The sequence below is a fragment of the Musca autumnalis genome, unplaced genomic scaffold (assembly GCF_047663935.1).
Source record: "Musca autumnalis isolate F117 unplaced genomic scaffold, ASM4766393v1 scaffold_2, whole genome shotgun sequence".
Taxonomy (NCBI): domain Eukaryota; kingdom Metazoa; phylum Arthropoda; class Insecta; order Diptera; family Muscidae; genus Musca; species Musca autumnalis.
Window position 1 is genome coordinate 227,501,172 of NW_027411755.1, and position 24,498 is coordinate 227,525,669.

Here is a 24,498-nt window from a genome sequence, read left to right on the forward strand (position 1 = left end):
CACGCAGTATGCTGGTCATGTTTTTGTTTTCATTCTCAGAGTTTTAAGTGAAGTTATGCCGCTCATCGATATGTGTCATTTTTCTAAACTCAACAAAATCATAATCCGTCCAATCAACAAATGCCTTTCGCAATTGGGGCTCGAAATCTTCATCGTAGATGTCTTTGTAGTCATAAAGCGGAGGTTGGCGGCGGCCATTTATATTTTGCGACACCTGTTTGCCCATGGCAAAAGGTGATTTATCACGAGTTTGGAGGAAATAAGAACCTGAGGCACTGCAATGAAAAAATATATATTAATTTGTTAGCCAATAGTGAATGTGTTCAGGGTGTTCGTACTTCCTTTTACAACGATGACCCATTACTTCATCATTCGAATAAGGATTGCATAAACCGAAAACATTGTGTAGCCAACTGGGACAGGAATAGGCCCAAAAACCCTCTGGATTTCTAATTGATTCTGCATAATATTGGGGAGCCCGATCATGGTTACAGCTACCGGGATCTATAACAGAGAAGCTTATATTTATTCCCTTTATCAAAAAAAGCTTTATACTTCAAATACCTTCCATATTATCCGTTTGACACCCCGGCTGGTAGGGACCAATATTTGGATAAAAATCCACATGGCCCACAGTTCTCAGCATGCCGCGACCCAAAACATCTGTGTGTATGACATCAACAAATTCTGCATCTGTGGCATCCAATTTGCGATCTGAGCCAACGGTAATGAACATAGGTTTTGCGGGATCCAAACCTTAACAACAACGGAGAAACATTAATAAAATCTAACCTAAAATAAATGTTCTTCCAAACTCACCTGTTATTCTCTTTAAACGCCTTTTGAGATAATTTGCCGTCTGTCCCGCCACCTGGGCTCCCAAACTGAATCCAATTAAATGAATATCATCATTTTCCACAATATTCTTATCAACCATTTCGTTAATTAGTTGGCCCAAACATTTACTAGCTAGTGGGAGATTTTGTACCGCCGCGAAATAACAAGGATACGGAACTAATGGTCCATAATCAACGGATATAACATAGACATCTTGAGTTTCTAATAGCGCTGGCCGTATATAGGTATTTGGCGAGAAATCACGATCTCCTGTATAACCATGCAAAATTATATAGAGAGGTTTGGCAGGTTTGAAGAGATCTGGTGTTAGATTTAATGGATCCAATTTCACGGGATTATCTTGTGTTTGGCTGAAAGAAAGGAAAGTGTTTATTTCTATTTAAAGATCCATACTTAGTTTCTATTTCTAAAGAAACACTTTTGATCCTCTATTTGAAGACCTTTGGATCGTCTAGACTTGTTGGTTTTCTTTTAGAAGATGTTTCTATTGGAAGACCATTTGGTCCTCTTTTAGAAGATCTCTAAGACTAATATTAGAAACCCTTTTGGTCTTCTAAAAGAAGACCATTGGTCTTCCATAAGAAGAATTATTGTTCGTATTTAAGTCAACAGCCTAGTCTTTTATAAAAGGACCTTCTATCGGAAGACCAAAATTTACTGAAGATTTTTTTATTCTATTAGAAGACTTATTAGTCTTCTTTTAGAAGACCTATTAGCATTCGTTGGTCTTCTATTAGAAGACCTCTTGGTCTTCTATAAGAAGACCTTTTGGTCTTCTATAAGATGGCATCTATTAGAAGACCTTTTAGTCGTCCATTTTTTATACATTGTTGTCTTCTATAAGAAGGCCGTTTGGTCTTCTATTATTTTGGTCTTCTATAAGAGAGCTGTTTGTCTTTTATGTAAAGAGCTGTTGGTCTTCTATAGTAAGACTTCATTCACTTCTATAAGAACACCTTTTCATCTTCTATAAGAAAACATGTTGGTCTTCTATAAGAAGAACTTTAGGTCTTCTTATAAAAGACGGCTGGATCTGATGGAACGCCAAAAACTACAGCGGCTATTTTATTTGTTATTAAAAAAACAAAGTTGATGAAAATATATTTATAAAAAATCCAAATCTACGCTGATGAAAAATTATTTTTAAAAAAATCTACGCTGACGAAAAAATATATTTAAAAAATCCACCTTAACAAAATTTTTTTAAAGAATCAACGGTGATGAAAAAACTACTTTTTAAAAAATCCACGTTGATGAACCTTTAGATCTTCTATATAAGAAGGCCTTTTATCTTCTATATGAAGACTTTCTATTAAAAGACCTTTTGATCTTCTATCAGTAGTCCTTTTGATCTTCTATACGAAGACCTATTGGTGTTCTGTAAGAAGAACTGTTGGTCTTCTATAAAAAGCCCTGTTGGTTTTCTATAAGAAGACCTTGGGCCTCTATCACGAGACTTTGTGGTTATCTTTTAGAAGACTTTTAAGTCTTCTTCATGAAAATTGGCTGGACTGGTGTAAGAAGACATTTTTGCCTTATATAAGAAGATTTTTTGTCTTCTTAAAGGAGACCGCTTGATCTTCTTTCAGGAGACCTTTTGATGTTCTTAATAAGACCTGTTGGACTTCTGTAAGAAGACCTATTGTGCTTTTTTAAGAGAACCTATTGATCTTCTATAAGAAGATCAATTAGGTTTCCATAATAAGATCTGTTAGTCTTCTAGCAGGCGTACTTGCAAAGTACAAGGCCGATATTACTACCATACAGAATACCTAAATGTGACAGCACTCTGATTTGTAGTGGGCCGTTTGTTAAACTATCTGCAGTGCGATTCTCTAACTCATTTTTGGTGTTACCGACAAAAATCGGTAACATTAAAATGCTTATAATTTCGGTAATTAACGATGTTTGCCGGTAAGTTAGCGACGAATAAAAATTAGTCGTAAACTTCTACCGATAGCAAAAGTGTTGTCAACTTTTATTTGAATTTTTCATTGATAATTTTGCGTTTTAATTGTACCGATTTTTGTCGGTAACTCAAAAAATGAGTTAGAGAATCCCACTACTGGTCTCCAGTTTCACCTGCTACAATTCAGAGAAAAGCCAACTTCTTCCACATCAGTCTTATTTGTGTCCATGCCTTCATCGAAGACAAAGACGAGCAGACGAAATATATGTATATTTTTCGAGTGCTTAGAAAAAACTTTTGACTTTTGTGTCCTGCCCATGTTATTAAAATTATTCTAGGCGATTTTAATACCAAAATTAGAAAGGAGAATACATTTGTACCGACGTCCCCGACTCATCACAGTGAAACATCTGACAATGGTATGAGGCTGATTCACTTCGAAGTGGCAAAACGATGGCAGCTAGCAATACCAGATTTAAGCATTTCGACATTCAAAGGACACTTGTTTCACACCATGTCGAAAGATAAGAAATTAAATTTACCACGTTTTGATAAATGGGAGACATTAATCGAGCGTATTAGACACGCACCATCACCGATTAAATATTGAAAATAAAGTACGAATAGAGAAAACACGAAACAACAGTAGGCCCCATTGTCCACTCCATGCAAATAGCCGAAGAGAATAATTTGGCATTCAGGGCTACTTTATAATCAGTAGCAACGCGTAGCGCAGGAGAGTGGTATCGGGAGAACAGGAGAAACATGTTTTCCGCAGGAAAAGAGAGAAATGGAAATGCGGGAGTGTGAAAAAATCGAGATGTACTGGAGCCAGAATGAAGTCAGAAAATTCTACCAAGGAGTGAAACATCAAAGTGATGACTTTGGTACAGGTACATCCTCCTGTAGAGACCAACACACATTGGTTCCGCCCGTGGACAAAAATCGAAAAATTTATGACGACAAATTTTGTTGCGATTGAAATAAATATTCTCTAAACATATCAAATTTTTAACATCCAGCTTAATTTTTGTAAATTTACAGCGGTTATACGCCAAGTTAAGTCGTAGAACTTGTGATTTGTATGTCAGGCATTAAAAACGAAAAATACATCCGCAAAGCATTCGTAGGTTATGTGTAAAATTATAAAAAATTGGAGAGATAAATATGCAATTTTAAAAATGAAACTTATAGGTGATGGCATTGGCAATGTTTTTACGAAAAAATTAATTCATATTTCGTTTTCTAACTTCATTAAAAATAAATTCTTAATAAATGACTTTTTCTGCTATTTTTAATATAATTACTGTTAATTTATGTTGAGTTTTACTAATGTTGTGAAATTTAGAATGCAGGGGAAAGTCTCGATTTTACGATAAAAAAGGCCAGCTGCCCCCATCTGCCACCCGCTAAGTTATTCCTCTTACACCACGACCGTAAAATCGTCACAATTCCGAAAATCGTACGTTTATATGGGAGCTATACCTAAACTTGGACCTATACTGAACATTTTTGGCAAGGAAGTATTTTGCTCACTCGTAACTCAAAATGCAAAATTACCAAATCGGTTGGAAAATGTGGGTAAAATCGTCAAAATTTCGAAAATCGGGAGGTACGTATATATGGGGGCTATACCTAAACGTAGACCGATATTGACCATTTTTGGTGGAGGCATTTGGTTCACTCAGAACTCAAAATGCCAATTTACAGAGAAATCATTTGGAAAATGTCACTAAAATTGTCAAAATACCGAAAATCTAAGGGTACACTTATATGGCGGCTATACCTAAACGGGGACCTGTATTGAATATTTTTGGAAGGAGGTAGTTTATTCACTCATAACTCAAAATGCAAAATAACATCCAAATCGGTTGGTTAATTTGGCCAACATCGTCAAAATACCACAAATCGGGCGGTACCTTTCTATTGGAGCTATACCCAAATATGGACCTACATCCACTAAAAATGATTTTCCATCTTTTTGAATTGTTATAAACCTACGTTTAAAATTTGAAGGCGGTAGCTTGATTAGAACTATTTTTTTGGCACTCTTTTCCATACAAGTGGGACCACTGTGCAGCAATGTAAATTGGAAACTGATACATATAGTGTAATTAGGGCATAGAGAGATCATTTTTCCAAACTGTTGGTATGCAATCTATACGAAGGCGACAAAAATATTACATATTCGTACCCGACGATTGGATCCTGAGCATCCTGTGTCCCATCCACAAGTATGAAGATAAGACAGTGTTCTCCAACTACAACTATAGGGGCATAAGTATGTTTCTGTTGCTTATAATATAGTGTCAGGGATCTTGTGTAAATGATTTAAGCGTATGATATTTGGTCCATATTAAAGCGGTGTTAGACATGGCAAATGCACCATTGGCCAGATATTTACTTTGCCGCGAATCCTGCAAAATACATAAGAGATCCAAACCGACACCTACCATATTTTGGTCGATTATAATGTTGAAAGGTATTCCAAACAATGTGTGTATTTGGTATTCCCGCAAAACTCATTCGACTGTGTAATATGCCAATAGCTGATACCAGGACAGGAAAGAATCTTACCCAACAGTTTCGTGGCTTCAGGCATGCGATTACTTCAACATCCTGCTGGAAAAGGTTATACGAGTTACAAACGTTAAAATAAATGATATAATATGCACAAATAGCTACATGTTACTGACATCATTGACATCATGGGTCGATCAGTAAGAGAAGTAATTAATACCCTTAAACAGTCGAAAGATATCCTGCTAAAGTAGGTCCGGCAGTAAACGGGGACTCAACCAAGTTGATGGTATCGACGGGCAACTGCCACAGAAGGTTATTGTCGGGACGGACCAACTACGTGATACCCTACACCATTACCCCTGTGTATAAGCTTTTCACTGATAAATATTTCTTTTATGGAGACGGGAAAGTTATCAGACACCCTGGTTTTTATACCAAATGGCGTAGGGATAACTGTACCAAAATAATTAATAAAATGCCACAATTTGGAAATTGGGATACCTGAGCGTATTTTTCTATACGAGTATTTCTACACCATTTTCAACTGTAATTAATGGCCTGTTCCCGTACTTTATAAAGTGGTAAAAGTCGTAAAAGTTGTAAAAGTCGTAAACGATTTTCATATAAATTTTGTATACGGGAACGCAAAATGTGTAAAAGTGGTAAACATTGTAAAAACTTTTTAGTTCTGGAACAGAGCTTAAGAAAAAAGCAGCTGTTATTCCATTTGCAATTCAGATATTTTATTTTTAATTTAGAAATTCCATTTGTAATTTAGAAATTCTATTTGACATTCGGATATTTTATTTGTAATGTAGATTTTCGAATTAAAATTCAGAAATTGCATTTGAAATTCAGATATTCCATTTGAAATTCAGAATATTTTGTTTGAAATTCAAAATATTTCAATTGGAATTCAGAACTACTTTATAACGCTAGCATGTCTCTCTGTTGATGTACACTAGCGGTCATCTGAATAGGTTTGAATTTTTTTCTTTTTATATTTTAAGTTATCTTCTGATGTGTTCGTATTGCAGATCCATACTATTTACTTTTTGAGAGTCCTATACTATGCCAACATTCCCAAGAAAAATCTTAACGGTGTTGCCATATTTTCGGAAAATATCCCAATTATAATAAAAAATGTACAAAAAAGTGTCCAATTTTTGCGATCATCAGAATAGGTTTGAATCAAATAAAATTGAAAAATTGTACTACCCATGCAAATATTGCGCAGTTTTTTGGTTTAGTTTAGTAAAATGGAACATTCTGATAAATCTTACAACAAAGTTGACCCGCTTTATTAGGAACGTGGGTTCAATTCTCAACCTGGAAAAGTTACCAAGAACTTTCAGATAAAATCATGAAATATTCAAACAAAAACGTTTTATAAACTTGCTTTAAATGATTTTTTTGATTTTGTTAGATCTCTTCTGAGCTTCGAAAATTGTCTGAAAGCAAATACGAAGTGTAGCCATATTATTATGATCGATAAATTAGAAAGGTCATTGAAAATAGTTGGTATTTTAGTTAAAGTTTCATTTTTTAACTATCCTTGCAGTACAAATTTAGGTATTATCATGCTCACAAATCCACTATACTTGACCACATGTATCATAAATGTTCGAAAATTGGTCTGGAAGAATGTTTCTTCGACGACAATAAAGTAGAACATTGTAAATCAAACTTAAGTCAAAGGGGCATGATATCGCCGATTTTTATAGTGCTGTATAACCTCAGTAGTCCATTCTTTTGTACTTATTCGTGTTTGTTTTATGACTTGTTAATAGAAAAAAGCTTTTTGACCTGACTATATAGGTATTACAGCACTATAAAAGTCGGCGATATCATGCCCCTTTGACTTAAGTTTGATTTACAATTTTCTACTTTATTGTCGTCGAAGAAACATTCTTCCAGACCAATTTTCGAACATTTATGATACATGTGGTCAAGTATAGTGGATTTGTGAGCATGATAATACCTAAATTTGTACTGCAAGGATAGTTAAAAAATGAAACTTTAACTAAAATACCGACTATTTTCAATGACCTTTCTAATTTATCGATCATAATAATATGGCTACACTTCGTATTTGCTTTCAGACAATTTTTGAAGCTCAGAAGAGATCTAACAAAATCAAAAAAATCATTTAAAGCAAGTTTATAAAACGTTTTTATTTGAATATTTCATGATTTTATCTGAAAGTTCTTGGTAACTTTTCCAGGTTGAGAATTGAACCCACGTTCCTAACAAAGCGGGTCAACTTTGTTGTAAGATTTATCAGAATGTTCCATTTTACTAAACTAAACCAAAAAACTGCGCAATATTTGCATGGGTAGTACAATTTTTCAATTTTATTTGATTCAAACCTATTCTGATGATCGCAAATATTGGACACTTTTTTCAACATTTTTTATTATAATTGGGATATTTTCCGAAAATATGGCAACACCGTTAAGATTTTTCTTGGGAATGTTGGCATAGTATAGGACTCTCAAAAAGTAAATAGTATGGATCTGCAATACGAACACATCAGAAGATACCTTAACATATAAAAAGAAAAAAATTCAAACCTATTCAGATGACCGCTAGTGTATATAAACCACATCATATTTAAATTATGTTTCATAAATTGATTATTTTCTGAAAAAATAATTGAAGGGTTCTGAATTTCAAATGAAATATTCTACCTACTTAGCATTATTGTAAAGGTGATTTTTTCTTCTTCCATTGACGGGCTTTCCTTTTGGAATATTCTTACTAGAAGCGGAGATATTCGCATAAGAATAAAATGTTGAATTTTTCTCCACATTAGTTTTTTTGTCTATTCCGACCCATGGTAGAACAAGAAAAGGTAGCAGCAATACCCAGCTGACTGAACTGGGTTGTAGTGTTAGTGTCAAATTCCATTCGACATTTTATGTATTTATTTCTATGTTCGATGTATATTAGGGATATATATTTTTCAAGAACAAATTTATTCATCAGAAAAAAAACTATTTCCCATAAAGACGGCTTCATATCATTGACATGTAACCTCCTCCAGGTCCGAACGACATGCCGCACACTAAAACACCGCTTATAGAGGCGGTACAATATTTGTTAATATGTGTGGTATTTTGTTAAACTTGAAAAGAATAAAGCCATAATAAACATGTGCTTTTTTGTTTTCAAAAGCAAATGATTGAAACATCTTCTCTTTTTTCAATGAATTACCAGCGACCCGAAACATTTTTGCAAGTATTCTACTTTCTGCGAGAAATTATGCATTTAGTGGAATGATATGGAAACATTCAAATTGAAAATCTAACGAGTTTTCATTCATGTTTTCCAAAATATTCAATCAAATGTGAAAAATTTGGTTTGTCTTTTTACGTACTGAACTTTACTGAACATTTTTTCTTCAGTAAAGTTTTGACAATTGTATAATTGAAATGTTGCTAAACATTACTGAAGAAACAATGTTCAGTAAAGTTCAGTACGTAAAAGGACAAACCTATTATTAGTTTTTTAAATTCCAATAATTTATAGACATTTCCTTGTTTTGTTTACATTTACGTTGACACTAAGGTTTACAAACAAAAACAAATTCCTTTGTGGTTGTTGTTCGAGTTGTATTTGTTGTAGTATTAACTTTACCTTGTATTTGTTCTACCATGATTCCTACCCCTGAAAATTATCCGATCCGATCACCAAACTCAATAGGAGTCTTCCTCTCTTGGATCCCTATTAACCACGACGATCGTGAAGATCTGATCAAAATTGCGACATGTAGGGTGAAAACAAAAATGAAAAAATAGGATGCATTACCGAATATTGAGATATCTCCGTTGTTTGACTACCTACTCCAATATACCTTGCATCAACTATAGGCTTTGCTTTTGAAATATTCGCGTATGAATAAAACGTTGAAATTTCTCCACATACGTTTTTTTGTCCATTCCGACCGCAGAATAATATCCGACCATCACCAAACACAATAGTATCTTCTTCCTCTGTCAGACGCCAAAAAAGATGTGGCATTCGTCTTTACAATTAAAATCGCAAAAATTAAAAATGGGTTTGGATTAGCGCCTATTGCAAGATCTTAATTGTTTGGCGACCTACGCCAACCTACTTTTCATCGTTGTAAAAGTGATATTTTCTACTTTCATTTGCTTTTGGTATACCCTTCATAGATGCGGAGATATTCGCTTTGGAATAAAACGTTGACTTTTTATCCAAATAAGTTTTTTGCCCATTCCGACACCTGAATATTATCCATCACACTTGGGGACTGCCATCAACAACCAAAATTTCGTGACGATCCGCCCAAAATTGCGACCTGCAGCGTGACTCGTCGATACATTCATTTTGGTATATATAAATATAGGTCTACTACCATTATTTCAATGTGTTACAAACTGTTTGGCCAACAGCAACACATAATACCCTCCCCACATAAGGTATAACAAAGCCACATTTTGCCAAACAAAAATAACACATTACAAAACACTGATAATACCCGTGCCAATGTATGGTTCCGAAGCTTGGGTACTAGCGGAAGCCGATAAGGTAGCGCTTGTTTCGTTTGAGAGAAAAAATCTTTATGCCAATATGTGTTGTCGGTGAATATCGAACCACGAGCTGTATCGGCTATACAACGACATCAGTATAATTAAAAGTATCGAGATACAACGATTGCGTTGGCTAGGCAATTTTGTAAGAATGAGCCATGATGATGCCACCAAAACGGGCAAAAAATACGGACCGCATGGTAGTGCACGCAGAGTGGGAAGACTAAGGTCCCGATGCAGTAAACGAGTAAAAACTGGAAAAGAAATGCAACAAATTGAGACGAATGGAATTCCAATCATATTTCGTATTACACGAAAAATGTTCAGTAGATGGCCACCTATGTAGGTAAGTAATATTTCTACCAGACATATATCAGGTTGGAATATGCGCTATATTGGTCCACTTCTTCGACTACGTCCCACGCAATTTTTTGCAAAAGTGCAGTTAAAGATCAGGTCTCGGGTCGTTTTGACATTTTTGCAGCAGGCAGTCCTCGCTGTCCCTTTCTTAAAAAATGGCCCAAAAGCGCTAAGACACCTTGTCGATAACTTACGAATTTGGTATTTGCTCATGGTAGAATGTAAGGCGACATAGTGTTGGAATTTGAATATCGGCTACACAGAAAAAAAGCCACCCGGAAATTTTGATTAAAAGCTTTATCACCATATTTTTGTCGAATGACGATAAAATATTACGAATATAATGGGAAGATGTTTATCAAACATGAAAATTTTACTAGAAAGCGATCAATAAACGATTTCAAACAAATAATTTATTGAAATTTGTTTATGGTTATTAATAAATTTCTGTAGTTAAAATGGTTCTCAACGTTTGTCGCATGTTCTGAGAGAAGCAACTTTTTTAAGGCATAAAGAGAACACAACAACAATGTGCTGAGTTTTTTTTTTTTTGAGATGTGAGTATCGTTCCTATGTATATTTCAAAGCATGGTGATGGAATTTTTGCGGCATGGAGGTATGGTGCGTTTGTGTGGCATTTGGCTTGTTTATTTATTTGTGCTCGGGTGAAGGCTTGTATGTATACAATAAGTTTGTTACTGGTTTTTTGTTGCTGATTTTTATGGACCTAACAAACGAAGAGGGAAAGAAAAAAACGGTACTAGTTATCTTGTTTTTTCTGTTTGGTGGTTAAGGAAGGCAGATAACATTTTTTAACCATCAGTTTGGTTTATTTTGGCAGTTTCTTGAAAGCAGTCGTTGTATGTGGATCGGTAGTGCAGAAATAAATCTGTGTTTGTGTGTTTTCTTAAAGTAAAGGTGCTCTTCAAGCAGAGTAAATGACCAATACATTTTATAATTGAATTCACGAATATGAAAAAGGATAATAAGAATATTTTATTGGACAAAGAAGCAACCGCATGTGATATTGGTAATAACATCAAAACATTTTATATATTTGACATATATATGGATGTAATATTTCTCACATTACAGATACCCATTTTCCGCTGATGATTTTCAATGTGGCAGAAGAATGTGTTTGATTTCACAACGAGATGCGTTTAACGATGTTCCCTGTATTTTATATTTAAAAGTGATTTATTTATTTTTTTTTTATTAAAATTAAAGTGTATCACTAAATAATTATTTACTTCTGTTATTAATTATTCCGTTCCGTTTTTATACCCTACACCACTATGTGGAAAGGGTATTATAAGTTTGTTTCGGTAAAAATTCATGTAACACCGCGAAATATTCGTCGGAGACCCCCAATGTGGTATACTGTATCTCGGCGAGATAAAGCGATTTTGAGATGTGTGTCCGCCCGTCCGTCTGTCCATTATAAATTGTAATCCAACTCCAGGCCGCAATTATGGACCGATCGTCACGAAATTTGGTATGGTGGTCGGTTTCACATCAGAATAGATCGCTATTTTAATTGGTGATGATCGTGAAATATTTAAAGGGTAAAATGGACCAAAAATATAATTTTTATCCGATTTTGTAGCTGCTCTGTAGGTCGCAATAATAGTCCGATCACCTCGAGTATATGATAAATAAGAAGCTTGCAAGTTGAGATGGCGATCAGATAATGTTTAGAGGGTTAAATGGACCACAACTTTTGTGTGAAAATTGTGAAAATTTTTAATATACAGCTTATATCTTTTTTCCTGGAAAAGACATTCCGGGCAAGTAAGCTATACATGGAAGAGGAACGCTTGGCCTTTCTATTGATTTCAATTGTGTTGGTGTACATGATCAGATAACAGATTTACAGCCTAATATACCCAGTTATTTGTTTTTAGTGTTATAATAAACACGCTACAGTTCGCAATTACAGCGCAATAATCACGAAATTTTGCACGAGGTAAAAGTTTAGCTAGAAGAAGGTGCTTACAATTTTGGATAAAAATCTGATATTATTTAGCGGGTGAAATGAACCATTACTTTTGTATTGAAAATACAAAAAATATTTTTGTCTATATTTTATTTCCTGGAAAGCATATGCCGGCAAAGTAGACTACATATGGAAGTAGAACTACTGATCTTCCCTCTGATAACGCTAGATAACGGGCCTACTGCTTAATATATAATGTGTTTTGTGTAGAGAACCACATTTCCTATTCCCTGTTTTTGGCATTATTGCAAATTACATGGTGCTATAACGTTTTAATTGTCCAATTGGATTTTATATATACATTGCGGCATGGGTCGCTTTGCCACCTTTTTGCAAAACGATTCCCCAGCCAGGCAAAATCAAAATTTCAACGGTGGCAAAATATCCTTCAGTAAGGTTTGCGACATTATCTGAGCATTTCACCCATATAAAACCCTCATGAATCGGTGTACACTCAATCATTGATATGAGAGAAGTCTCCCTTGTCCCTTATGAGATGTTTGTGAAAAAATTCCCAGTTTTAAAGGTGTAGGGTATCACATGGTCGGCCCCGTCCGACTGTAGCCTTGGCTTACTTGTTCTTTCTTTCGTCTGTTATTTTTTATGTACCTATGCGTCTGTACTTGGCATTTCAATTAAATAAATATCCACCACCATTTATAAAAGTGTGTATGTTTCTTTTTTGTGGCTTTTGGGTTTGTATTAAAGAAACAACAAAATAATTGTAAATATGAATATTTTTTATCGATTGGAAAAAATGCATTCAAAAATTTTTTTAATCAAGAAAATATTTTGTTTTTTATCAGGCATAATGTGGAATATTTTGATAAATATTTTTTGTCAATATGTGAAATATTTTATCAGATCAAAATAAAAAAATCGATAAATATGTTAATCAATATTACAATTTTATTTTATCAACCTGTATTTTTCTTTGTGATCAAATAATTTCATCGAATTTAGTCAACATGAAATTTTTTTTTATTTTTGCCTTATTAAGGCGAATTTTTTATCGCCGGAAAGTCGATACATTTTTGATTGAATATTTGAATGTTTTTATCAAATGGCAAAAATTTTTTTCTGTGTAGTTTTTGTGATCATAACTACAAAATTATAATTTTTTTGCTAGGTAATGCCAATACTTTCTTTGATATGTCCCAATATATAGGCCCATTCCTTCATGCACCCCTCGCACTAAAGTTTTAATAACAATTCGATATAATCAGTGAAATAATGACACCTACTAGTTATGATATAATGACTTTTAATATATTTTAAGGTGGACCCAAAGAGGACAATATACATGGACATATTTCTAAATGAAACCAAATATGACAATTTGTTAGATGGACCCAGAGATGTAAAATTTACATTAAGTGGATTGTAAGTGGATTATTATTGTTGGAGACGATGCTGACAATATACGTGATACTTTAATACATTTTAAGTCGACCAACAGTGGACAATATGCCTTTATTTTTAATAGAGCAGAAATAGGGCAATATCCATGGTTTTTTAATACGTAACAAGGTGGATTTAAAGAGGACAATATGCGTGGATTTTAATAGATTTTTAGATTGTGTCAAAGAGGACCTTATCTTTAGATTACACTGTGCAACATTTTTAAGGTGATCTTGTGCAAACAATTCGAACTGAGGATTTTTTGAAAGTACATGCCTAAACGAAAAGAAACCCTAGTTGGGTTTCGTTGTGTCAGATCCAGCTCGGATTTTATGGCCCCATCTAAACATGGTTAAATATTGAGTTTTTAAATAAATTCGGGGCTATATCTCTGAAACCAATCCGAATGTTCTTCTGACCTCTGAAACAAATTTGTAGATAAGGACAGGAATAAAATATTTGGAGAAATAATGAACTCGAAAAACTACATTTATTGTCTCAAATTTCAAAATATATGCAAAAATTCCACAATTTTTATACATTTCGCACCGTATCTCCAAAACCGTTAATTTTTTCTGAATATTTTCTTTTGGAAAAATATTCCCTGGAATGTAATACCCAACTCTTCAGAAGATGTCATTGTTATAAAATGCCTCTATGCCGTTGTTTTCAGTACACTTTGCAACGACGATTTAATAAAAATATCAATAATGTTGTGAAATCCGCAATGCGAGAATAAAATGTTGGTGTGAACTGTGTTTGAAATACGTGTTGTAAAAGATATGATGCAAAATACCGTTGAAACAACATGAAGTAAGCATTTTAGAGTTTTAGAATGTTCTAAAGAATTGTTGAGAACTTTATTTGGAAGGTTTTTGCAACAGGTTACTTGGTTCAACTCCCAATAGTTTAGCCGATACTGACCAGAATTTTAGCAATTATGTAAAATTTTCTATATTTTATAGATTTTGATGCCCTAGATGGAGTTTTTCTTATGTGGTGTTTTCCAAAGATAAGTTCTACTAGTTTAGAACTACAATATTGCTAAAGACAGCAAGCCCAAATTCCTATTCGTTTCTGAGATAAAAGCCTGATAAATGCAAAAAAGTGTAGATTTAGCCCGGTTTAGATGAGGCCATAAAATCCGAACTGGATCTGACAGGACAAAACCCTACTAGGGTTTTTGTAGTCTAAATATGTACTTTCAAAAAATCCATACTAGAAGTTGTTTGCATTTTCAGTGTTGCATAGTGTTATTAATGTATTTTTAGGTGGACTCAAAGAGGAAAGTATGCTCGGATTTTTCTCGGATTGCCTGGATTTTTATTAGATTGTTGGTCCACTATTTATGATATCTTAAACACAAACATTTAAAAATGTACTCTTGAAAATTCCAACACTTTTTTGTCATCTATGAGCATTTTTTTGTACCCTCCACCGTATGGAGGGTATAATTAAATTTGTCATTCCGTTTGTAACACATCGAAATATTCGTCGGAGACCCTATAAAGTATATATATTATTGATCAGCATAAAATTCTATGTCGATTTGACCATGTCCGTCTGTCCGTCCGTCAGTCCGTCTGTCTGTCTGTTAAAATCAAGATACAGCTCGCAATTTTAAAGATAGAGAGTCAAAATTTGGTACAGAAGTTTTTATTACTTGCAGGATGGTTGGTATTGAAAATGGGATATATCGGTCCACGCTTTGATATAGCCCCCATAGAACGGTACCTCCCGATTTTCGGTATTTTTAAGGTTTTAGCTTCATTATCCTACCAAAATGGCTGAAATTTGGTACGTAGTGTTCTTTAGGGGTATAAAACTTTCCCCCAGAATTTTGTCGGTATCGGTCCACACCTTTATATAGCCCCCATAGAATGGTACCTCCCGATTTTCGGTATTTTCAAGGTCTTAGCTTCATTATCACACCGAAATGGCTGAAATTTGGTACTTAGTATACGTTGGTGGTATAAAACTTCCCCCAGAACTTTTTCGGTATCGGTTTATGCCTTCATATAGCCCCCATAGAACGGTACCTCCCGATTTTCGGTATTTTGAACGCTTTGGCCTCAAAATTCCACCGAAATGGCTGAAATTTGGTATTTAGACTTTGTTGGGGGTGCTCAAACTTCCCCCTTAAATTTGTCGGTATAGGTCCACGCCTTCATATAGCCCCCATAGAACGGTACCTCCCGATTTTTGTAATACTGAAGATTGTGACGTCAATATCCAACCGAAATGGCTGACATTCGTTATTTCGTCTTCCAAGAGTTATAAAATATTCCAGAAGAGTATTATCAGTATTGGTCCACATCTTCCTATATTCCCATAGAAGCGTACTTCTTGACTTTCGGTATTTTTTAAGTTTTAGTTACATTCTCTTACCGAAATATAGGAAATTTGGTATTTTGTCTTCTTTGAGCCTAAAAACTTTCCGTCAGAAATTTGTCGGTATAGATCGACATTTTGAAATAGCCCCCATAGAATGGTGCCTCACATTGTTTACCAAAATTGCTGAAATTTAGTATTAAGTCTTCTTCATACACGAAAGGAAACTAGTTATTCCATTTTACTTCAATACATTTTGTGGTGGAGGGTATAACAAGTTCGGCCCGGCCGAACTTAACGCCGTTCTTACTTGTTTAATTTAGGAATCTGATCATAGTACATTAAGGTGCGCTACTGTTGGCAAAACCGGCTGTTTCTTTTTTAGTTGTTAATAGAGTACATTTCATTCATTCTAAAATCTCACATTGTTTTGCTTCTCACATATTGAAACCACTCGATTTGATATTTGGACAATTGTACTTACTTTGTGTAAAGCCAAAAGGTGACATTCTTATTAGGACAATCGCCCTGGATAACAATACATTTAGGATCAAATAGGCCCACAAAAGGATTGGCATAACAATAACCTAAACAAAGATTTCAATTACTTAAAGAGACATTCACTTAGAACACAACAACATTTTCACACCTTTAATAAGAATCACAACCAATAAAATATTCGTTATAATTGCAGAATTTCTTAATAACATTTCCAAATATTTTTTTTTCCTTTTCGATACACTACAACTAACTTCTGTAAAGACTTTTCTTAGAATAAATGAAATTCATTAACAATTCTGGCTTTTTATATGTATTTCAAATGAATGAATGTAACTGTTGTTGAACTGTCGTAATGCAGACAAAAGCTAAAAAAACACTTTGTTACGCATTTTGTTTTAACCAAATTTCATTTCATTTCAAATTGTTGATTAGTTTTTAAAAATTTCTTTTATTCGAATAACAGAATCAAACCCAATTTGGTTGTCACCCTATTCTGTTATTGTTGTGTGACATACATATATGCTTACAACAGGTGAACTCTCCAGGTGGGCGAGCGGTTATTTATTATCGGCTCATTAGGTGTTGTATTTTGTTTTGAGTGTGTGTTTTATTTGTTTCAAATTAGCCACCTTTGCTACTTGGTGGGGCACGCTTGGCTTTGTTGTCGTTATGATTTAAAGCTTCATTAGAATTTCTGAACACCCTCATAAAATTTCACTTGTCGTTCGCTCGTTGACTTTTGTTTTCCAAGATAGTTTTTGTGGTGAACTTTTTTTGTTCAAACTTCAATGTTAAATTATTGGATCAAGGTTTGTAGGCCATAGATTTTTTTGAATTAGAGATCAAAGTCGTATTTATGGGAATTAAACAAATATTTAATTTTTAGTTGGACCCAATGGGGAAAATATTTTTAGATTTTTATGGGGACCCAAAGAGGACAATGTGCTTTAAGAGATTTTCAGGTGGACATAAGGAGCACAATATGCGTGGATTTTTAATAGATTTTTAGGTGGACCCATTGACTACAAAATGCGTGAATTTTTAATAGATTTTTAGGTGGACACATTGACCCCAATATGCCTGAATTTTCAATAGATTTTTAGATGGGCCCTTTGACCACAATATGCGTTGATTTTTAATACATTTTTAGATGGGCCCATTGACCCCAATATGCCTGGATTTTCAATAGATTTTTAGATGGGCCCTTTGACCACAATATGCGTTGATTTTTAATAGATTTTTAGGTGGACCCATTGACTACAATATGCATGGATTTTTAATAGATTTTTAGGTGGGCTCATTGCCCACAATATGCGTGGATTTTTAGGTGGACCCTGTGACCACAATATGCGTGGATTTTTAATAGATTTTTAGATGGACCCTTTGTCCACAATATGCGTGGATTTTTAGGTGGACCTATGACCACAATATGCGTGCATTTTTAATAGATTTTAAGGTGGACACATTGACCACAATATGCGTGCATTTTTAATAGATTTTAAGGTGGACACATTGACCACAATATGCGCGAATTTTTAATAGATTTTCAGATGGTCGATTAATTAATTAATCGATTTTTGGATAGACCCATTGACCACAATATGTGTGGATTTTTAATATATTTTAGGTAGACCCATTGACTACAATATGCATGAATTTTTAAAAGATTTTTAGGTGGACCCACTGACCACACAATATGCGTGGATTTTTAATAGATTTTTAGGTGGACCCATTGACCACAATATGCGTAGATTTTTAATAGATTTTTAGGTGGACCCATTGACCACAATATGCGTGGATTTTTAATAGATTTTTAGATGGACCTATTGACCACAATATTCGTGGATTTTTAGGTGGACCCTGTGACCACAATATGCGTGGATTTTTAATAGGTTTTTAGGTGGACCCATTGACCAAAATTTGCGTGAATTTTTAATAGATTTTTAGGGGGACCCATTGACCACAATATTTGTGGATTTTAATAGATTTTTAGGGGGACCCATTGACCACAATATGCGTGGATTTTTAATAGATTTTTAGGGGGGCCCATTGACCACAATATGCGTGAATGTTTAATAGATTTTTAGGGGGGCCCATTGACCACAATATGCGTGGATTTTTAATAGATTTTTAGGGGGACCCATTGACCACAATATGCGTGAATTTTTAATAGATTTTTAGGGGGACCCATTGACCACAATATGCGTGGATTTTTAATAGATTTTTAGGGGGACCCATTGACCACAATATGCGTGGATTTTTAATAGATTTTTAGGGGGACCCATTGACCACAATATGCGTGGATTTTTAATAGATTTTTAGGGGGACCCATTGACCACAATATGCGTGGATTTTTAATAGATTTTTAGGGGGACCCATTGACCACAATATGCGTGGATTTTTAATAGATTTTTAGGGGGACCCATTGACCACAATATGCGTGGATTTTTAATAGATTTTTAGGGGGACCCATTGACCACAATATGCGTGGATTTTTAATAGATTTTTAGGGGGACCCATTGACTACAATATGCATGGATTTTTAATAGATTTTTAGGGGGACCCATTGACCACAATATGCGTGGATTTTTAATAGATTTTTAGGTAAGCTCAACATTTAAATGTGCTTGGAACTATATATAAATATTTAGGAACTAAATATCGTGAAAAAAATATTTAAAGCGTGAATTTTAATACAGTTTTTAAGTATCGAAGAATACGTGAATGATAATTAAGCCATAATAGAGTTTGACAGCCGCCGGCTATAGGCATATTGTATCTAAACTCTTTGAAATACATATTAAAAAACGTATCGCCACATGGCACTATGCGAAGTAAAAATTTGCATACAAATAGTAGTAATGCCTTTGAAATTTTATGGTTACTATAAACATTGATGTTTTATTAAGTCAAATACAAATAGATAAGCTATTTTATATCTTTTTTAATACAAGGTCAAATTTAAAACAAAGCAAAAAATAGTTTAGCGAATATTCTCTCAAATATCCATCATATTGATCGATGGATATTCCCTATTATTGAAACAGGCCGGCCTATAAAATAGTTTGATTGCATATATTAGCCACAAAAAACGATATCTTATACGGAAACAGGGAATAACGTTTTGTGTGAGGGGCAAAAAACTTAAGGAAGGACGGATAAAAGAGGTTAGTGATGACTGAGTTTCTGAGTGAGTGGACTACTGGTCAAAAAACTTCTCCGACTGATATCGTGGACGGGAAAGGAAACAAATTATTCCATTTGAGGTCAGAATATTTCACAATAAAGTTCGGTGCGACCGAACTTTACATTTTTACTTTTTTTCATATTATATGTAACATCATACATGTATCAAAAATATACAAATGTACAAAAATACACTCATAAGTAGATCCCAAAACAAAAATGTCTAAATCTTTGAAGAAAAAAACCAAAACAAACAATTGAAACACAAAACAAAGAGAAACTGAGAATATAGTAATACGGCATATTCACTGAAACGACCAGAGGCATCGTCAGTATTTTTAATGTCACACACTGAAATGCAAACATTCTTCAAAAAATTCGAAGAGTGGCGAAGGATGGCGAAGTTAGTAAAACTCTACTTCAATTTTTAGGACTTGGGAAAATATCCACAAAAAAAGTACTATAAAAAATATGATTTCCAGCCCATTTTATGGGAATAATGTGTACACATTTTTATGTAAATGTAATTAGAAACCCTTGTACTAAATCTTCCATTTCGAAAAAAATAATTTTGAGTTACTTGTCTTGTAAGAAGTCACAACCTTACTGATGTTATTAAAGTTTTTAAGAGATCATACGTAAATGTCAACTTCTTCTGTCTTGTTTTGTTACAAAAACAGTATTGGAATATTAAAATATAATATGTTTAGAGACAATTTGCTGAATTGTCGCATAGATTTGCTGACATCGATTTTTGTCGCAGGTTGGGACCAATGTGCAATGGGGATTGTGTGAACGGATAGAACTGGACTCCTGAAATTTGCAATTAAGATTACTGTTGGAGGGTAGGATTGAGGCAGTTTTGAAAATTCGTACTTATGGGTACGAAAAGTACTAAATAGTACTAAATTTGGTACAATTTGGGTGAACGGATAGAGCTGGAATCATGACATTTGGAATTAAGATTACTAATGGAGTATAATAATCGTACTTATGGATTAGGAAAGTACTAAATTGTCCTAAATTTGGAACTTTGGATTTGAGCGATAAAGCTGGAATCCTGAAATATTACTGTCGAAAATTACTAAATTTGGTACAATTTGGATTTGGGTGAACAGATAGCGCTTGAATTGGAGTGTAGGACTGAGATAGTGTTGGAAATTCGTACTTATGGATACGAAGAGTATTAAATGGTACTAAGTTTGGTATTGGACAGCTGGAATCCTGAGATTTGGAAGGTTTAGGAAATACGTACCGTAAGTATACGAAATTTACTAAATGGTACTCAATTTGTTATTGGGTGTAGGGACAGAGCTGGAGTCTGTTTTTTTATACCCTCCACCATAGGATGGGGGGTATATTAAGTTTGTCACTCCGTTTGTAACTACTCGAAATAATCATTGTAGACCCCACAAACTATATATATTCTTGATCTCATATAGTCCCCATAGAACGGTATATCCCAATTTTCGGTATATTTAAGGTTTTAGCCTCATCATAACACGGAAATGGCTGCAAGATGGTACTTAGTCTTCGTTGAGTGTATAAAACTTTTCACCTGAAATTTGTCGGTATAGGTCCATGTCTTCATATAGCCCCAATAGAACGGTACCTCCCGATTTTCTACATATAGCTCGTCCTCCACCAAAATAGCTGATATTTGGTATTAAGTTTTTGATAGAGGTATGAAACATTCCAGCCGAAATGTGCCGGTATAGGTGGACGTCCTCAAATACCCTCATAGTTGTGGCCTCAATATACCACCGATATGAATGAAATTTAGTATTTAAATTGCCATTTATGTATAAAATATTGCAGAAAAGAAGTATCAGTATAAGTCATTTTCTTCAAATAACCCCATAGAAGCGTACTTTCGGTATTTTAAGGTTGTGTCATCAATATCCCATCGAAAAGGATGAAATATAATATTTAATCTCCGTTAGTGGTATAAAACTTCCCACCTGAAAATTTCCGGTATTGTTCCATGTTTTTATATAGCCCCTCCCAATCTTCGGTATTATGAAAGTTTTAGCCACAATATTCAATGGGAATAACTGAAATTTGGTATTTAGTCTTCGTTGGAGTTACGAAATTTTCCTCCAGAAATTTATCGGTACAGGTTAACGTTTTATACAGCCTCCACTGAACGGCGCTCCCGATGTTGTTAACTATCCAAATCCAGAATATCCAGGTTTACGTCTAGTCGGTTTTGCCCAATTTTATGTATTTCGCTCAATTCGGAAAATTGTAAATATTGGCCCATGTTTTGGAAACAACAAAAATGTCGCCCCATATTAGCTGTTTTGAAGGGAGTATTATCAGTTCAGATATATGTACTACTCCTGCAATAAAAAGAGTTTATTACTTTCATAAACGAAATTAAACTAATTGTTCCTATTCACTTCAATACAGTTCGTGGTGGAGGGTATAAAAAGTTCGGCCCGGCCGAACTAAACGCTTTTCTCACTTTTTTTTTTGAGTTAGAGTGAGTATTGGTGTGTACCGTTAGTATATGGACGAGTTTTAAGAAATACCTACCACAAATTTACGAAAAGAACTAAATAGGTCTATGTTTGGTATTGGGTGTAGGAACAGAGCTGGAATTCTGACGTTAGTTCTTAGAGTCAAAGTTGGTATGTGGGTTTAAAATATGGAGATGGCTTTGGAAATGCATACTATGAACAGTACTAAATGGTACAGAATTTGGTACAATTTGTTATTGTGGAATTTTGAAATATTAGGAGGAGGTTTCGGAAACTCGTACCCAGCAAAATGTTTGCCTCCAAAGATGCAGTGCATCAAATTATGCATTTTCACTCATGATTTTTACAAGAGCGTGACTACTGAAAGATGCACTCCATTAGCACTGCATTTTAACTAACACTTCGGCACTGCATTTTAACTATCCTCTTGGAATCGCATTTTAACTAACCCTTTAGGGTAGAATAGGATGCACTCCAATTTGCATCCAAAGCACGTGTTTTGATGCACTGCTTTGGATTGAATTTAAAGGTACTCTTCTGAATGTGTTTTTATGCAGTTCAAAGATGAAATAAAAATTCAAGCCATTGCAAACTATCCTAAAGTAATAAAAAGAATTTATTGTTTGTGTAAAACAAGAATAATAACTTTATTACATAAACACAAATTATGAAATTTCTTCATTAATCCAAACTGAAATGTTTTTGCTTCATCTGCTAAATGGGGTTTTGTATTGTTTTCCCATCACCAGTTGAGATTTCGACAAGTACTCCAAAAGCACTTCATTAGGAAATTTTTTTCTCGTGAGTTACCGCAAAAAAGTTCCCAACTTTTGGTTGTATTTTTTATTTTATATAACAATTTTAGAAATTGATGCACACTTTTTCTTTTTTTGAAAAAATGCTGTAGTTGTAGGTACCAACAAATTTGGTTTGCTTGCTAGGGGTCACTAAGCAACTGCTTGTAAAATGTACTCCTATTGAACTGCATCCAGATGCTGTTAAAATGTGAGAAAAGGATGTCATTCATTGGATCGCATCCGAATGCGGCTAAAATGTAAGGAATGGAGTGCTCCTTTCGCGACTCCGTTTGAACTGCATCAAAACATGCCGTGAAAGAACTAGTCTACATTGCACTACTTCCAATTTATTTTGCTGGGTACTAATGTATTTATATTTCAATTACTATAATTGTTTTACCTTCTGAGGATACAAACCCCTAATTAAATAGCCTCAAAAATTTGCCTCGCTGTTGATGTGTAAGGTTGATTTTTTGTGAAAATCGAACTAAAGTGGTACGAACAGTACTTAAATAAAAAACATTTTAAACAACATTTTCAGTGTTCACCATTTTCATACTAAATATTATTTATATGTTTTTTTTATAGTATAGTATAGTTACACTTGATTTTTCTGCAGGGTTAACCCACTTCTTGAGGATTTATTTGACGTTTGCGCTATGGAATTGACATTTGAAACCCAAAACCACAGGGTTAACCCGGTTAAGTGTAACCGGGGTATTATATCCTTTCCGCGTACGAAGTAGTGGGCAATTTGCTGAAAACCATGAAAGTGGGTTAGCTGAGCAGCTAAATTTACATTTATGCCTTTTGTTTCAATGTGAAACATAATGCTTCTGGATCTTAATTCGGATTAAACTACACGTATTTGCCTTGGCGTTTTTCTGCTGCGATGGATGGGCGTGGTCTCCAAGTACGGCATTCACACTATGTCTTTGAATAGCCTGAACATCAACTGCATCAGTATGAATGCTATTAAAGCCTGTATGATAGGCTCGTTGATCAAGAGGCTTCCGTTTGATCTTTTTTACCTTTCTCTCTAGATCATTAAGAACTTTTCTGACGTGTCTGACGCGATGACATCCAAGTTGTTACTGCATATATGTACATCTTTTGAATTTTTATACCCTCAGCATTTATGCTAACGAGGGTATATACACTTTCAAAATAAATAAATAAGAAATAATGGTTTTAGACCCCAAGTATGTTTGGACAAAATGTGTTTCAGACAATTTGGAGTCGATTTAGCTTTGTCCGTCTGTTTGGCTGGTGCGCATGATAACTCTCGAACGGATGAACCGATTTGGTCCAAAATTTTGCTTTCGCAATATTTTGTCCAAACTTAGTTTAAGTTCAAAGATGGGTTATATCGGTCCACTCCTTCCGGTACCTCCCCCACAAAAGTTCGAAAATGTTCGGAAAATTTATGCGCACGATAACTCTTGAAGGGAGTAACCGATTTGGTCTATACTTTGCCCAACGTGAAATGTGTACCAGACTTAAATAAGGTTTCAATATGGACTCAATCGGTCCACTCCTTCGGGTACCTCCCACACAAAATTTCGGAAAAGTTCAGTTTAGGGCCAACTCTCGA

The 24,498-nt window shown here is 34.5% G+C and overlaps 1 protein-coding gene across 1 annotated transcript; it reads right to left on the minus strand.

The window, feature by feature from the left end:
• Positions 1-24: 24 nt before the first annotated feature.
• Positions 25-16,693, minus strand: LOC141393351 (pancreatic triacylglycerol lipase-like). The gene is made up of 6 exons (XM_073966349.1): positions 16,587-16,693; positions 16,422-16,524; positions 820-1,208; positions 565-756; positions 339-504; positions 25-275 (listed from the first exon to the last, which is right to left on the minus strand). Exons 1-6 carry the CDS (start codon positions 16,645-16,647, stop codon positions 44-46), a joined length of 1,143 nt encoding a protein of 380 aa, XP_073822450.1. The 5' UTR covers positions 16,648-16,693; the 3' UTR covers positions 25-43.
• Positions 16,694-24,498: the final 7,805 nt, after the last annotated feature.